The sequence below is a fragment of the Microcebus murinus genome, chromosome 27, assembly GCF_040939455.1.
Source record: "Microcebus murinus isolate Inina chromosome 27, M.murinus_Inina_mat1.0, whole genome shotgun sequence".
NCBI lineage: Eukaryota > Metazoa > Chordata > Mammalia > Primates > Cheirogaleidae > Microcebus > Microcebus murinus.
This window is the reverse complement of record NC_134130.1, coordinates 7,778,494-7,794,318: the sequence shown is the minus strand read 5'-3', so window position 1 is coordinate 7,794,318 and position 15,825 is coordinate 7,778,494. Positions and strand designations below refer to the sequence as shown.

The 15,825-nt window shown below is 57.6% G+C and overlaps 1 protein-coding gene and 1 non-coding gene across 2 annotated transcripts; both read left to right on the top strand.

Moving 5' to 3' along the window:
• Positions 1-67: 67 nt before the first annotated feature.
• Positions 68-174, top strand: LOC142864950 (U6 spliceosomal RNA). Its single transcript, XR_012915244.1, has one exon. It is a non-coding gene; the product is annotated as a U6 spliceosomal RNA (small nuclear RNA).
• A 7,402-nt stretch (positions 175-7,576) lies between these two features.
• Positions 7,577-15,404, top strand: CNN2 (calponin 2). The gene is made up of 7 exons (XM_012745740.3): positions 7,577-7,706; positions 11,023-11,144; positions 12,320-12,386; positions 12,476-12,613; positions 13,093-13,209; positions 13,353-13,499; positions 14,035-15,404. Exons 1-7 carry the CDS (start codon positions 7,644-7,646, stop codon positions 14,308-14,310), a joined length of 930 nt encoding a protein of 309 aa, XP_012601194.1. The 5' UTR covers positions 7,577-7,643; the 3' UTR covers positions 14,311-15,404.
• Positions 15,405-15,825: the final 421 nt, after the last annotated feature.

Here is a 15,825-nt window from a genome sequence, read left to right as displayed (position 1 = left end):
AATTGGTCTAACCATAAAGTAATTGTAATAGAGAGCTTTAAATATTCTTCTGGGAACACCTGGGTTTGTGCTCGCTTCGGCAGCACATATACTAAAATTGGAACGATACAGAGAAGATTAGCATGGCCCCTGCGCAAGGATGACACGCAAATTCGTGAAGCGTTCCATATTTTTGATACCCATGTGCCCGCCTTTCGCCGCCATGACGTCACAGCGTCTTTGACGTCATACTCTCGCATTGCCCGCACCAGCTTCCCGGTACAGCGAGAAGGTTTGCGATTTGACATGCTTCTGGCACACCCGCTTCCTGTTGCTGTAACCTCGGCGCCACCGTGCGCGGCAGGGGCGTTTATCGAGCGGTTGCCGAATACACAGAGGAATGTACGGTTTTGGAGAACTATGGATTTTCCAGCTGTTTTCTTCATTTTTCTCCCGTAACTACGCCCGTGAAGCCCCCCAGGACCCTTCTCCTGGGGCGGACCCAGCGTGCGTCTGCCACATCCACCTGCGAGTCCTTGGCCAGTCCTTGGGCGGCGAGGTGGACAGGACTCCGCAAGACAATGCCCGGCCACAAACGGGGTGCACCTGGCCCCGGAGTAGTGCCCTAACCCTAACCCTGGGGGAGGCGTCCCTAGGGCCGACCCCACCCCGCCCTGCGGCCGCCCCAGACCTCTTGGCAGTGTCCCCGCCTGGGTGGGCACCTGTGCATTTCAGGTTGCCTCCCCCTTAGGAATTCTTTTTTTTTTTTGAGACACAGTCTCATTCTGTTGCCCGGGCTACAGTGCTGTGGTGTCAGCCTAGCTCACAGCAACCTCAAACTCCTAGGCTGAAGCCATCCTCCTGCCTCAGCCTCCCGAGTAGCTGGGACTACAGGCATGCGCTACCATGCCCGGCTAATTTATATATATATATATATGTATATATATACATACATATATATATATTAGTAGAGACGGTGTCCCGCTCTTTTTCAGGCTGGTCTCGAACTCTTGAGCTCAAACGATCCTCCCGCCTGGGCCTCCCAGAGTGCCAGGATTACAGGCATGAGCCACCGAGCCCGGCCCCCCCATAGAGATTCTTGAAACACCTTGTTCACTGAGCCCCTGCTGTATGCCAGTTTCTTCTGCCCCGCGCTCCAAAGCAAGGCAGGGACTGGCGACAGTGGGAAGCCCTGAGGGTCAGACAGAGGAAGAGACGGGCTCTGCGTGGGGGAGGGACGCTGGAGCAGCTGCCCCCAGGGTGGACAACTGCACACTCAGGCCCCCAGTGGACACCCACAGCGTTGGGGGCTCTGTGTGGGCGTTGGGGACACAGTGGGGGTCACTGCAGGCAGGTCCTCGCCCTTACAGAGAGACAGGCCGCCAGCCGAGGGGATGTCCTCGGCTGCAGGTGTTGAGGGTCGGCAGACTGTGCCTCCCACAAAGAGGCCACATGGTGGGGGGGGTCTCTTCTGAATTGGACTGGGGAGTCAGAGAGGCGACATTTCAGCTGTGACCTGCAAGTTGGGAGGGCCTCCCAGACCCGACTGCCAGGTTTCATAATCCACCTGAGTCACTCTCTTCCTGCTGCACAGAGACTGCCCGCCCTTCACAGAGCCTGGCTTACAGCAGGCACTTAATAAATGCACACACTTGAAATTATTATGGAAATCACCCACCACCGGACCTCGAACCCACCCTGCAGGTCAGCTATTGAAGACACAGAAAAAAATTAGAGGCCACGCGATGTCCCCCTGAGCAGGGGGCAAACCCGGCCTTACAGTAGGGGGGATTTGGGGCCTTCCGGCCCCAGGCAGAGGGGGCCCTGGCTCTTCCTGGAAAGGCCACCAAGTCTCTGTCCAGCAAGTTCCGCTGTTAGCCAGAGGAGGACCCTGGGGACACGAAATTTGGCCAGTGCCACTGAGGAACAGAATTTTAAACTTAACTCTTTTTGAAATTAATTTATGTTGAAACAGCCACACGTGGCCAGCGGCTGCTGTTTTGGGCAGCTCAGGCCTGCAGCTTCCTGCCACGGAGCGGAGACATGGGACCCACAGGAGCAAGTTAAACCACGCCCCAGAATGTGTGGCCAGCTGCAGGACAACCACCTGCCCTGCTCAGAAAGTGCTCCTCCTGGGACTGGCGGGGACAGTTCCAAGTCTAAACCAAAAGGGAAGAGCGATGGAGGGAGAATGGTGGCACACCATGCCTGAGGTGCTGGACACAGTCGGGACACTGGCGGGTGGGCTGGACACGGAAGGACGCCGTGGTGTTGTCTTACTTGTCAGGGGCGAGGAGCCTACGTCGGGAAGATGGAGAATTACCCAGGGGCTCCGGGAGGCTCCCAAAGAAGGTGACCCTCCAGCAGATATGGGAAGGAGGACAGTGGCCGAGCCAGGCGGGAAGGTGTTCCAGCAGGGGACAGCAGGAGAAAGGTCCTGTCGCCGGCTGGGTCTGGCAGTTTGAGGCACAGCAAGGAGAAGGCCTGTGTGTCCAGAGCAGAGGGGGCTAGGGACAACATGGGCTGAGATAACGCCAGGGCCGGGGCGAGCGTAGGTCACCCAGCCCCTGGGGGACATCTTTGTTGAGACATTAACGGAGAGCCCTTTGCAGATTGGGGACACAGGAGGTTCCGGCACCAACTCTGGAGTTCGAGGCTGCCTCGAGTGGAGATTTTATTTTATTTTAATTTTTTGAGACAGGGTCTCACTCTGTCCCCCAGGCTGGAGTGCAGTGGCGTCATCACAGCTCACTGCAGCCTCCAACTCCTGGGCTCAAGCGATCCTCCCGCCTCAGCCTCCTGAGTATCTGGGACTGCAGGCATGCACTACTGTGCCCAGCTATTTTTTTTTTGTATTTTTATTAGAGACAAGGTCTCCCTCTTGCTCAAGGTGGTCTGAGCTTTGCTCCAGCCTCGGCCTCCCAAAGCGCTGGGATTACAGTGTGAGCCACTGCATCTGGCCATTTTACATTTCTTATTGCTATTCCTGTTTTGTCGTTGTCGTCCACGCGTTGTGCGTGTTCCCCCCACGGGTGTCCTGCAGGGGACGTGTCAGGAGCGAGCGGGTTGAGATGAGCACAACGGTGGGGCACAAAGAGAGCACCTGAAGCCTGCAAGGGGGTGCCCAAAGCCCCAGCAGGGGGCCCAGCCTGGGTGCTGCCCTGACCCCCTGGGGACCCACTCAGAACCCGGATGGGATTGCACAGGAGGCGGTTGCAGTGAAGGGGTCACCTGCCCCAGGGCCCTCGCCACACCTGCAACTCCCTGTGCCCCGCCGGCAAGACTCCCCGCTGGGCCTCCCAGCCCAGTGCCCAAGGCCCTGCACCTGCCCAGTGCACGACACCCACAGCAGCTGCACTCGCCCCTCAAAGCCTGCCTCCCGCCACAGCCGCCCACGTCTCCGCAGGGGTCCGCCCTGGACAAACCGGTGACTGTCTGGGGAAGGGCGGCTGCAGAGGCCCAGACCTCCCTTTGGAGAGAAGGCCAAGGAGTCCGCACCTGATGCCAAAATTCCAAAGATTTTGACATCTACTGACTCAAGGAACCCTTATCTCTATGCTGGCGCCCTCCGAGCCCTTCACAAATACTAATCTATTCATGTGGACATGAGCCCTGGGGGGGGAGCTTATCAGCCCCACGTTACAGATGAGGACTTAGGCACAGAGAGGTGGAGGAATTGCATAAGGTCACACAGCCACATGGGGAGCTGAGATTCGAACCCGAGGAGCTCTAAGGCGGGGTGTTGGGAGTGTTGAGGTCATAGAATTATACAGAATTATGTAAGCCCATAAATTCAAGGTTCTTGGGTTTCTAGAATTAAATTATTCTAAGGTTCCCCAGGATTTTCCATTCTGGGATGTCTGAGTCTCAATCTCCTGGGCTCTGGGATGCTGAGCGTCGAGACCAGGGGTCGGTAAACTTTTTCCTTAAAAAGCCAAACCAAGCCGGGCGCGGTGGCTCACGCCTGTAATCCTAGCTCTCTGGGAGGCTGAGGCGGGCGGATCCTTTGAGCTCAGGAGTTCGAAACTAACCTGAGCAAGAGCGAGACCCCGTCTCTACTATAAGTAGAAAGAAATTAATTGGCCAATAATATATATAGAAAAAATTAGCCGGGCATGGTGGTACATGCCTGTAGTCCCAGCTACTCGGGAGGCTGAGGCAGGAGGATCGCTTGAGCCCAGGAGTTCGAGGTTGCTATGAGCTAGGCTGACACGATGGCACTCTAGCCTGGGCAACAGAGTGAGACTCTGTCTCAAAAAAAACAAAACAAAAAAAAAACAAGCCAAACGGTCTAGATTTTCAGCTTTGTTGACGAGGACTCGACTGTGGCGCTGTAGGGAAAAAACGTCATAAATGACGCGTGGGTGACCGGGCATTGCGAATAAACCTCTGCCTTTCTGACTGCCGGTGGAGCGTTATATAATTTCCACATGTCATGGAATATTTTTCCTCTTCTTTCTTTTTTTCATTTTAACCACTTGAAAAAATGTGAAACCCATTCTTAGCTCCTGGGCCTTTACAAAAATAGGCAGTGGCTGGATTTGGCCACAGGTCAAGAACACAGCTGTGGACGGCCTGTGGGTGAATGGGTTCTAGAAAAATAGACATGAACTAGAAGGAAAGAAGAAAGAAAAGAACACAGCTACCCGACAGGAACATAAAGCAAGCCTCTTATATACTTTTAAAAGTTTTCCTGGCAGCCACATTAAAAGAACTAAAAGCAAACAAAATGAAATTCACTTTAATGCTGCATTTTATGGAGCGCAATATAGTGAAGCAACTACCATTTCAACACGTAATCAATATGGAAAATTATTAACGAGATATTTTACAGATTTGGGGTACCGAGTCTCTGGAATCCGGGGTGTGTCTCCCACTCCCAGAGGTTAACCTGGGTGCTAAAGTCACCTCCAAAACATTCACCTGTACCGCGTTGAGACTTCACAAAGGTTCCACTAAAAAGGAACACCCACACGTAACCAAACTGCTTTAAATATACATGAAAGTTTTCCAAAAACTGAATCCAGTGTCAGTTTTAAATTTTTAAAATTTTATTTATTTTATTTATTTATTTTTGAGACAGAGTCTCGCTTTGTTGCCCAGGCTAGAGTGAGTGCCGTGGCGTCAGCCTAGCTCACAGCAACCTCAAACTCCTGGGCTCAAGGGATCCTCCTGCCTCAGCCTCCCGAGTAGCTGGGACTACAGGCATGCGCCACCATGCCCAGCTAATTTTTTCTATATATACTAGTTGGCCAACTAATTTCTTTCTATTTATAGTAGAGATGGGGGTCTCACTCTTGCTCAGGCTGGTTTCGAACTCCTGACCTCGAGCAATCCGCCCGCCTCGGCCTCCCAGAGTGCTAGGATTACAGGCCTGAGCCACCGTGCCTGGCCAGTTTTAAATTTTTAATCGAAATTAATGGGAATGAAAGACAATGGCGTAGTTGCTTGCCTGGTGGCACCGGCCACGCTGCGTGCCCAGTGGCCCCTAGCCAGCTCCCCCCCTCCCCTAAGACACTGTGGGGGACCCAGTGCCCAGGACACAGCTTCATATGCAGCCTCCTTGTCCCAGAGCCCCCAGCTCCGGATGGTGTCCCCTGAGGGGTGCTGGCGACCCAGGGACATGGTGCCCGCATCCACCAATTCCATAGACTGGAGGGGCGCCCAGGGGACTGCACCAGCCACATTCCCGCCGCCACTGGCCTCCGGCACCCCGGTGCTTGTGCGCCTGCAGAAGATCCACCCAAACCACGCACACCCCACTGACCCCCCACGGCTCTCTGCCGGGACACCCGTAACCCACGCTGTCCCCACGCTCAGGGCCGGACTGTCTCGTTGTCACTGTTCACTGGTCCCCATTCCAGAGACGATGAGTAGGGTAAACCCTCTCCCAGAGGGGAAAGGGTTTACCCAAAACCACAGGGAGGACTTGAACCCTGAAGAATGGTGCCTTCAGATGGACAGATGGACGGAAGGGGAGAATGTCAGGCAGGGAAGAAACAGACATCCGGGGAATAGGGCATCAGGGAGGAATGTGCCCCAGGGAAAGGACAGGGGTGAGTCATCTCCGAGCCCTCACAGAGCCCAGCCAGCCATTTGTCCAATGTGTCAAACTCCTACTCACACTTCAAAACCTCTTCTCCCCCATCTGCTCTTGCGTGCAGCTCTCTTTGACCCCCTAGATCCTCTAGCCCCAAGCCCTTCCTTCTGTCCTGCACCTGTTCACGCGGGGCGTGGGGGGGTCTGTGCTTGGCTCTGTCTTTCCAGGAGTGGGCAGGAGCCGGCATCTCCTAGCACCAGACTGTCCCAGAAGTCATGGCAGGGAGCTTTGGATGAATAAACATGTGCATGCATACACAAATAAGTGAGTGAATTACTGGATAAGCGAATCCACTTATTTGGCTATTCACTTATTAATTTCTTGATTTAGTGTGGTGGCTCACATCTGTAATCCTAGCTCTCTGGGAGGCCAAGGCACGAGGATTGCTCAAGGTCAGGAGTTCAAAAACAGCCCGAGCAAGAGCGAGACCCCGTCTCTACTAAAAATAGGAAGAAAATTAATTGGCCAACTAAAATATATAGAAAAAAAATTAGCCGGGCATGGTGGTGCATGCCTGTAGTCCCAGCTACTCGGGAGACTGAGGCAGGAGGATTGCTTGAGCCCAGGAGCTTGAGGTTGCTGTGAGCTAGGCTGACACCACGGCACTCTAGCCTGGGCAACAGTGAGACACTGTCTTAAAAAAAAAATGTATTGATTTATCTATAAGGAGTTTTGGACTGGTGAACTCCTACCCATTCATCAAAGTCCCAGCTCCAATGGCAGACCGCCTATGGAGTGCCAACTGTGCGCCCATCTCAGTGTGCTTGGCAGCCTCAGCCCTGCCCCTGGGGCATCTCCTGACCTCACTTCTCTGCTGTTTCACCGCTTCCCCACCTTCCCGATTTCCAGTGGCCCTCAGCCCCGAGTTCGAAGCCCCTTCTCACACACCACCCCCTTACCCAACTGCTCTGATCTCTACAAGCTTTCAACTGCTGACAGTCAGCCCTCCAGGTCTTTGTACCTTTTGTTCTACCAGGAACACCATTCACTTTTGGACTGGCAAACTCCTACCCATCCATCAAAGCCCCAGCTCCAATGACCCCCCTCCTCTGAGGAGCCTGCCCTGGTTCCCTTGTCAACCCCGAGCTGTCAGAGTCCTTGGGAGGGGGCTAGACTGGGCGCACCTGTAAGTGGCAGACAGTGGCTCTCATTCGTGCCCCAAAGGGACTCCAGGGCCCACCCCTGAATCCCCCCTCTCCCACCAGGGTGCAGAGGGTACACGGAGACTCAGAAAGTGTGAGATAGCCACCTAGCAGCTCCCAGCAGGGAGAAGGCAGGGATGCCGAGTCTTGGCAGTCCAGAGCCCCTGCCCCTCCCTGCCTCAGTTTCCCGTTGTTTCAGAGAGTTTGAGGAGCCCCTCCTAGCTGCTGGGGATGGGGTCCAGGGGCGACCGAGGGGGCTCAGGAAGTGTGCGGCCGCAGGAATTCGGCGCTTCCAGGCCTTATAAGGACATTAGCGCTCCGGGCCAATCCGCGGCGGGGGGCGTGGCGCCCCAGCCCGGCCCCGCGGTCCCCGCCCGCGTCCGCCCCGTCCCGGCCCGCGCGCCCGGCCGCTCCCGCCAGCCATGAGCTCCACGCAGTTCAACAAGGGGCCCTCGTACGGGCTTTCGGCCGAGGTCAAGAACCGGGTGAGTGGGGGGCGCGCCCCGGGGCCCCGCGGCCGCGGCCGTCGCGCGCTCGCTGCAGGCAGCAAGGGGGGCGCCCCGCCGGGCTCCCCCACGACGGGCGCGCAGTGCGTTCACACCTGGGACAGGGCGCACCTCTCCCTGGCCTCTGGGTGGTCTGGGGGCGCTCCCTGGGGCTCCCCAAGTCTGGGGAGCAGTGAAGTCTGACATCTGGGGGGAGCGACCCACCCATCTTCCCAGCATCCTGGGGCAGCTGGGCGTAACCCCCGCCCCCAGCCCTGCCCAGACGCCCCGCCGCCCAGGCCTGGGCCCCGGGAAGGCTCCGAAGCCCAAGAATGCCTTGGTGGCCTGGGGGACCCCGCAGCCCCTGCTCCTCCTCTCCCGGCCACACTTCTCCTTTTTTGGCCACTTGAGCTTCAGGAGGGGAGGGGGCCCGGTGGTTTTTGAGAAGCAGCGGGCTCCCCACAGGAATTTCCCGGCCTCTCTTACACCTGAGGGGAGCTCTCAGGCAGCTAGTTCCCTTCTGTGTTCTCTTCCTCCCTAGCTGATAAATTTAAAGGGACACCAAGGGGGCTCCCTGAAGGTGGCCCTAAAAATGTGTGGGTTTTGTAACCTGGAAGCGTGAAGTGGGACCAGGGGAGACACTTTTAAAGAAACCACTTGTGATTCTGGCTCAGAGAGGGGCAGACACTTCTGAAAGGTCACACAGCAGAGGCCTGGGCATCCTAGGGAGGGGAGGTTCACGGTCTGGCCCTTCCAGCTGGAGGGGGTGTCAACCTGCCCATCCCCCCCACACCCACCAGGCACCTGGGAATGTGGCCTCACTGCTGGCTCCTGCCAGGAAGCCTGCCCGGGCACGCCAAGCGCACGGGCACCAGCCCTGCCAGCCTCTGCTAGGCACTTGCCCCTGGTGGTACCCGGGGCCACAGACCGGGCAGGGAGAATTTCTGCATCGCGGCTGTGAGCTCCTGGGAGCCATCCCGTCTGACAAGCCCTTTGGCAAAAGGGGAAGCCGCGGCTTGGGGGAGCCAGGGTCCCCCAGTGAGCCCAGAGGCTCTGGACCCCCCCACAAACGTGCTGCCCCACTCTGGATGTCGGCTCCACCTGTAACTGCACAGAGGCACTTTAGGGATCCTGCTGTGTGTGTGGCTCAGAGACGGTGTTGCAGCTGCCCAGAACTGCACAGCCTGCCAGTGGCAGAGCCGAGACCAGAACCTGGACCAGTGAGATCCAGCGCCTGTGGCCCCGGGCTCCCCTGGGCAGTCTGGGCACCCCCACACCTGGGGCGGCGGAAGTGGGAGAGGGCAGGGCTCCGGGAGGGTGGGGCGGCTTCCGGAGATGAGACCGGTGGGTGGGTGGGTGGGCAGGCTGCCACCTGCCCCGGCGGCGGGGCTGAGGTGAGAAGCCGGAGGGACAGCCCGGCGGCTCCCTGTGGCGGGGCTGGGCCTCAGTTCTCCCATCTGGCCAGCTTGCCAGGGCCAATAAAGGTCGCACCCCAATCGGAAACCAGCCTCCTGTGGCTTCTGCCCACGCCCCCGTCCATGTTACCAACTGCCTAAGATGAGGGAGACCCAGAGACCTCCCTCCTCTGCCCTTCCGTGCCTCGGTTTACCCCTGGCTGGAGGGCACTGGGGCGGGCTCATGTCCGGCGTTTGTATCTGAGATTCCGAGGCCCTGCGATCCCCGCCGGGGTCCGGACCGCTGGGAGCAGCTGGTCCCGATTTAGCAGGGGAGGCAGCCGCATTCCTGGCAGTTTGTGGTGTGCAGGAATGTGAGGGCCGGCCAGGCAGCGGTGGGGGGCAGGAAGCTGCGGGTGGGCAGGGCGGGAGGCTGGCCTCTCTGCCCCGGAGGCTGGCCTCTGCCCCAGGAGCCGGCAGGGACAGGGCCCAGCTGGGCAGGGCAGGGCTCTCAGCATGCCTGTCTCATTCCTTGGGACAGGGCTGCCCCTCCCCCCAGAGGCCGTGGGAACTGGGGACAGGAGAGCAGGCGCCTTTGTCTCCTCTGTGCCGCGGGTTCCCAGGCGGGAGCCAGGAAGTGAGGGCGCAGCTCTGGAGACCCTAACCCAAGGGAGATGGGGAGACTGAGGCTGAGAGACATGCAGGGAGGTGGGTGCAGAGCCGGGCAGGGTCGGTCTGCTCCTGGGTCCCGCTGCCCCTGGGGAAAGGCAAACTTTCTCAGGCCACAGAGGGGCAGGGCTCTTCGGCAGAAACGCCAGGAGCCGCACAGTCTGGTTGTGGACAAGGCCAGCGGGAACCCAGGAGCTGCCCCAGGCTGACCCCATCTCCCCACGTCTCCCGTGGGTCTCCCTGGGCCCGGCCATTCCCGCTTTCCCGGCCTTCAGTGCTCTGAGACGCTGCAGTGGGGAGCAGGCAGGTGTGTGCGACCCCACCGAGGACCTTGAGCGTTTTCATACAGCTCCCCGGTGACCACAGAGACGGCACCGAGCAGGATGTAGGGGAGTTGGACCTTAAGCAGGAGATACTTCATGTAACAGGAGGTGGCAGGCTGGAAGAAAAAGTTGGGTCAGAGAGACAGGGATATGAGGGGGACCGTCATAGCCAGGGTGGTCAGGGGAGACCTCCCCAAGGAGGTGACCTTCGATCTGTGGCTGGACTGAAGGGAGGGACGGAGCAAGGCAAACATCTGAGGCCACAGTGACAGTACAGTACGTGCAAAGGCCCTGAGGCAGGAACTAGCCTGGCAGGTTTGAGGCACAGAAAGATTTGGCAATTCCTCAGTAAGGTAGACAGAATTTCCACGTGGCCCAGCAATTCCTCTGCTGGGGACACGCCCAGGAGAATTGAAAGCAGGTGTTCAAACAAAACTTGCACACCCATGTCCGCGGCAGCACTATTCACGACAGTCAGAAGGTGGAAACAACCAAAGTGTCCATCAAGGATCAGTGGATAAACACAATGTGGTCCATTCATGCAGTGCATACAATGGAGCATCACTCAGCCATGAAAAGGGCTGAGGCTCTGACACAGGCTACAACGTAGGTGGACCTTGAGGACATTGAGCTCAGTGAGAGACGCCAGACACAGAAGGACACACAGTGTGAGACTCCATTTATATGAAACGTCCAGAACAGACAGGTCCACAGAGACGGGAAGTGGATTTGTGGTCACAGGGCTGGGGAGGGGGTGGGGTGTCCCTGCTGGTGGGAAAGGGGAGGCTGGGCTTGGATGGGCTGGGGACCTCCAGGCTCCTCTGTGTCTTCTTGCCCTGGAGTCACTGGCGCCACCCCACCAGGAGCCTCCGGGGCTTTCTCTGTGTGTCCCCTCACCCCAGCTCCTCCCTGTGCCCTTTGCCCCACCAGCTCCTGTCCAAATATGACCCTCAGAAGGAGGCTGAACTCCGCAGCTGGATCGAGGGTCTCACTGGCCTCCCTATTGGCCCTGACTTCCAGAAGGGTCTGAAGGATGGAATCATCTTATGCACGTGAGTACACACACGGGCGTGTGCTCTACACGCTATTGGAAGCGCCACTTTTCACTTGCCAAGCCTTGCGTCTTTCTTTTTCTTGTCTTACTACTTTGTCAAGGATCTCTAACAGGGAGCATTCTTTTTTATTTTTGAGACAGAGTCTCATTTTGTTGCCCAGGCTAGAGTGAGTGCCGTGGCGTCAGCCTAGCTCACAGCAACCTCAAACTCCTGGGGTCAAGCGATCCTCCTGCCTCAGCCTCCCGAGTAGCTGGGACTACAGACATGTGCCACCATGCCCAGCTGATTTTTTCTATATATATATATTAGTTGGCCAATTAATTTCTTTCTATTTTTAGTAGAAACAGGGTCTCGCTCTTGCTCAGGCTGGTTTCGAACTCTTGACCTTGAGCAATCTGCCTGCCTCGGCCTCCCAGAGTGCTAGGATTACAGGCGTGAGCTACCGCGCCCGGCCTCGGGGAGCATTCTTACCAACCCTTTCGTGGGAGAATAGTTTCCGGAGGCCTTTGCTTGCTGTGTTCTATTCAACCGTCCTTCAAACATTCCCCAGTTTTGCACATGAAACATGGCATGGTGGCGCATGCCTGTAGTCCCAGCTACTCAGGAGGCTGAGGCAGGAGGATTGCTTGAGCCCAGGAGTTTGAGGTTGCTGTGAGCTAGGCTGATGCCACGGCACTATAGCCCGGGCAACAGAGTGAGACTCTGACTCAAAAAAAAAAAAAAAAGGCCGGGCATGGTGGCTCACGCCTGTAATCCTAGCACTTTGGGAGGCCGAGGCGGGCGGATTGCTCAAGGTCAGGAGTTCGAAACCAGCCTGAGCAAGACCCCGTCTCTACCAAAAATAGAAATAAATTAATTGACCAACTAAAAATATATATACAAAAAATTAGCCGGGCATGGTGGCACATGCCTGTAGTCCCAGCTACTCGGGAGGCTGAGGCAGTAGGATCGCTGAGCCCCGGAGATTGAGGTTGCTGTGAGCCAGGCTGACGCCATGGCACTCACTCTAGCCTGGGCAACAAAGTGAGACTCTGTCTCAAAAAAAAAAAAAAAGAAGAGAGGCTGAGGCTCAGGGAGAGGTTTTCCCAGGAAGGTGTGAGTGTGGCTGAGACTAGGAGCCTGGTCTTTGGGGCTCCCCTGTGCTAACGCGGTTCCTGTTCCCTCCCCCCCAGACTCATGAACAAGCTGCAGCCAGGCTCAGTCCCCAAGATCAACCGCTCCATGCAGAATTGGCACCAGGTGAGGGACTGGCGGGGTGGAGTTAGGACCCCACTTGGCAGGTGGGTAGACTGAGGTCCACTCACCATCCCTCTCCTGTCCCCTCCCAGCTAGAAAACCTCTCCAACTTCATCAAGGCCATGGTCAGCTACGGCATGAACCCTGTGGACCTGTTCGAGGCCAACGACCTGTTTGAGAGTGGGAACATGACGCAGGTGCAGGTGTCTCTTCTGGCCCTGGCGGGGAAGGTGAGGCCCAGAGACAGGCAGCAACCTGCCTGGAGTCACACAGCAGGCAAGGTGGCTGCAGATGTGTCCACGTTCTTCGTGGGTCGAAACAGTGAATCAGGCAGAAGGAAAGGAGACTGGGTTGGAGTGTTGCGGGAATAGGGAGGAGGTTTTTCCATTGGCGATCTGTGCTCCAAATGCATTTTCAGAAACCCCCTGTGGCTGCCACATGGGGCGTGAGGTCAGGGGGGGGGCCAGGGGCTGACGTCCAGGTGAGAGGGGGACCAAGGTGGCCGCTGGGTAGAAGGAGGTGGTGGAAGAGGAGAGGGGGACAAGGGAGGATGCCCCAGAATTCTTGTTCTGAGCCCCAGAAGGTTGTGTCTGCTGTTGCCCATGCCGGGGGTGGCCGGGAGCTCCGTCACGTGTGTGCAGAGTCCCCTGGGGCTGGACTTGGGGCCCCGGCTGCCCGTCTCTGATCCTCCCGCTTTCTCCCCCGCCAGGCCAAGACCAAGGGGCTGCAGAGCGGCGTGGACATCGGGGTCAAGTACTCGGAGAAGCAGGAGCGGAACTTCGACGACGCCACCATGAAGGCGGGCCAGTGTGTCATTGGGCTGCAGGTGCGGGTGGCCCGGGGCCCAGCAGCGAGGGCAGGGGCTCAGTGCGACTCCACGCCTGATCCCTAGGACCCCCTCAAGTCTGGGGGAGGGGATGGAGGCCAGTGGGGGCAGCGGCCTGACCCCTCCTGCCCACCGCCCTGCAGATGGGCACCAACAAATGTGCCAGCCAGTCGGGCATGACAGCGTACGGCACGCGGCGGCATCTCTACGACCCCAAGAACCATATCCTGCCTCCCATGGACCACTCAACCATCAGCCTGCAGATGGGCACGAACAAATGTGCCAGCCAGGTGGGCTCAGCCCGTCCCTGCCTGTCCCCAGCCTGTCCTCCAGAGCACCTCCTGCTGCCAACCCCACTCTGGGTTTCCCTCCTCCCTCTCTGTCTCTGCAGCCTCACTCTCTTTCCGACTTGCTGTGTGTCCCTGGGAAAGTCACTGCCTCACTCTGGGCCCCAGTTTCCCACAAGGATTGGCCAAAAGTCCACCCAATTCTGATGTTTTTAGATCAGTATCAATGTTCTGGAGACCTCAGAGCCCCAGGAGACCTCAGCTGCCACCAGGAGGAGCTTCCTGGCTGGCAGGGAGAGAGCTGGACCCAGACATTCCTGGTTCCAGGTGGTCAGGGCTGAGGCAGGGGAGAGGGTCCCTGGTAATGAAGGTCCATGCTCAGCACAGTCAGAAAGGAAGGGGTGTCCGAGCAAAGCTTGGGGGGCCACCAGAGTTCCGCACCCTGAGTGCATAGGCAAGGCGGAGGGAAACGGTGTGGGAATTCAGGAAAGGTCCCCTCTTCTGTCCTGCCTCACGACACTCTCTCCTCCCTCTCCAGGTGGGCATGACAGCTCCTGGGACCCGACGGCACATCTATGACACCAAGCTAGGGACCGACAAGTGTGACAACTCCTCCATGTCCCTGCAGATGGGCTACACGCAGGGTGCCAACCAGAGCGGCCAGGTCTTTGGCCTGGGCCGGCAGATATATGATCCCAAGTACTGCCCACAAGGCCCAGCGGCCGATGGGGCCCCACCAGGTGCCAGCGACTGCTCAGGCCCCGGGGAGGCCCCGGAGTATCCCCCCTACTACCAGGAGGAGGCTGGCTACTGAGCCGCCGTGCATGCTGTCTCCCCACGTCATCATCCTGTCTGGGTTTTGGGGTTTTTCTATGTTTTTGTCTTTTCTTTTTCTTTTTTAACATGTTCAGTGCTGCCAGCCGAGGGTCTGTAGCGACTGGGTGGGACCAGGCGGCAGATCCCACCTGCCTTGCAGGACTGAGCCACCAGGCTGAGGGCGAAGGGGCTGCATCCAGATGCTTGGGGGGGTAGGAGTGGTCCCTGCAGGCAGCCAGTGGGCTGAGCCTGGCTCCGCGCTGAGCTGAGCCGTATGGGGCAGGAGAGACCTGCATGGGCAGGGGAACTGGCCCCCAAATGGTTTCCGGTTTCAACTCCTTCTCTTCCCTTTTGTCTACCAACCAGTTTGTGGTTTGTGTACCCACAGAAGTTTCAGGAAGTTTTAACGAAAGAAAAGTATTTTTTTTCCCCCAAGGGAATGGGGTGGGGTTTGTGGAGGGGTGCTGGGAAGTGGGTTCCCTGGGAGGCAGCCAGGCCATAGTCCTAAATTATTTTAGGATCCTGAGCAACTGGATTTCCTTAGGACCCTCAGGCCAACAACCCTGAGCTGGCCCAGGGACCCCTGTGGGGAAACTGAGGCCTATGCACAACAATGGAGTTCTGAATGGTTAAGGCAAAGCCCCTCCCCAAACTCCTGCCCCCACCCCCTGTGGAGCCTCATTAGGTTTTGTTTTTTTTTTGAGACAGTGTCTCAATCTCACCCTGGATGTAGTGCAGTGGCATCATCGTAGCTCACTGCAACCTCCAACTCCTGGGCTCAAGCAATCCTCCTGCCTCAGCCTCCCGAGCAGTTGGGCCTGCAGGCGCCAGCCACTGCACATGCCCCACTAATTTTTCTATTTTTAGTAGAGGCACCTGCCTGGGCCTCCCAGCATGCTAGGATTACAGCCTGAGCCACTGCGCCCAGCCCTCAGTAGGTTTTAAAGAGCCCCCATCTCCCTTCTCCCCTTTCTACCCTGTGTCCCACCTGCCAGTACTGCACGGGGACCCCGACCCGGGCCCCAGGACTGTGAGATAATGTGAAATATGGACTGTGGACCAAGAGCAATAAAAACCTCTGTTTTTAGGAAAGGAAGTGTCTGAGAGCTGTAGTAGAACTTAACCTTAGTGGGGAGGGGGCTGTTTTGCTTTGAACTTTTCTGGGGGCCTGCAGGATAAGGGGTGGGGTCAAGGAGAAATGGCCACAGCAGCCTTGGGAGAGGGAGAAGCTGAGGCCCAACTGAGCCCGGGTTGAGGGAGTGATTCTGTGGGCCAGGACCAGGGTTAAGGGAGGAGGCCGGGCTCCCACCAGTTAGAAAGGAAGGGGAAGTCCCCAGCCGCATCCCACACCCCGGCCCAATCTGCCCTCCCTCCACCATCAAACCTCCAGGCCTTTGCTTGTGCCTGTCTCTCAGCCTGGAGTTCCCTCCCTGGCCAACTCCTATTCACCCTCAAAGCCCCACCTCCTTGTCCCCACAAGTCTTGCTCTCCCAGCACCGTCAGAGCTGTGGGT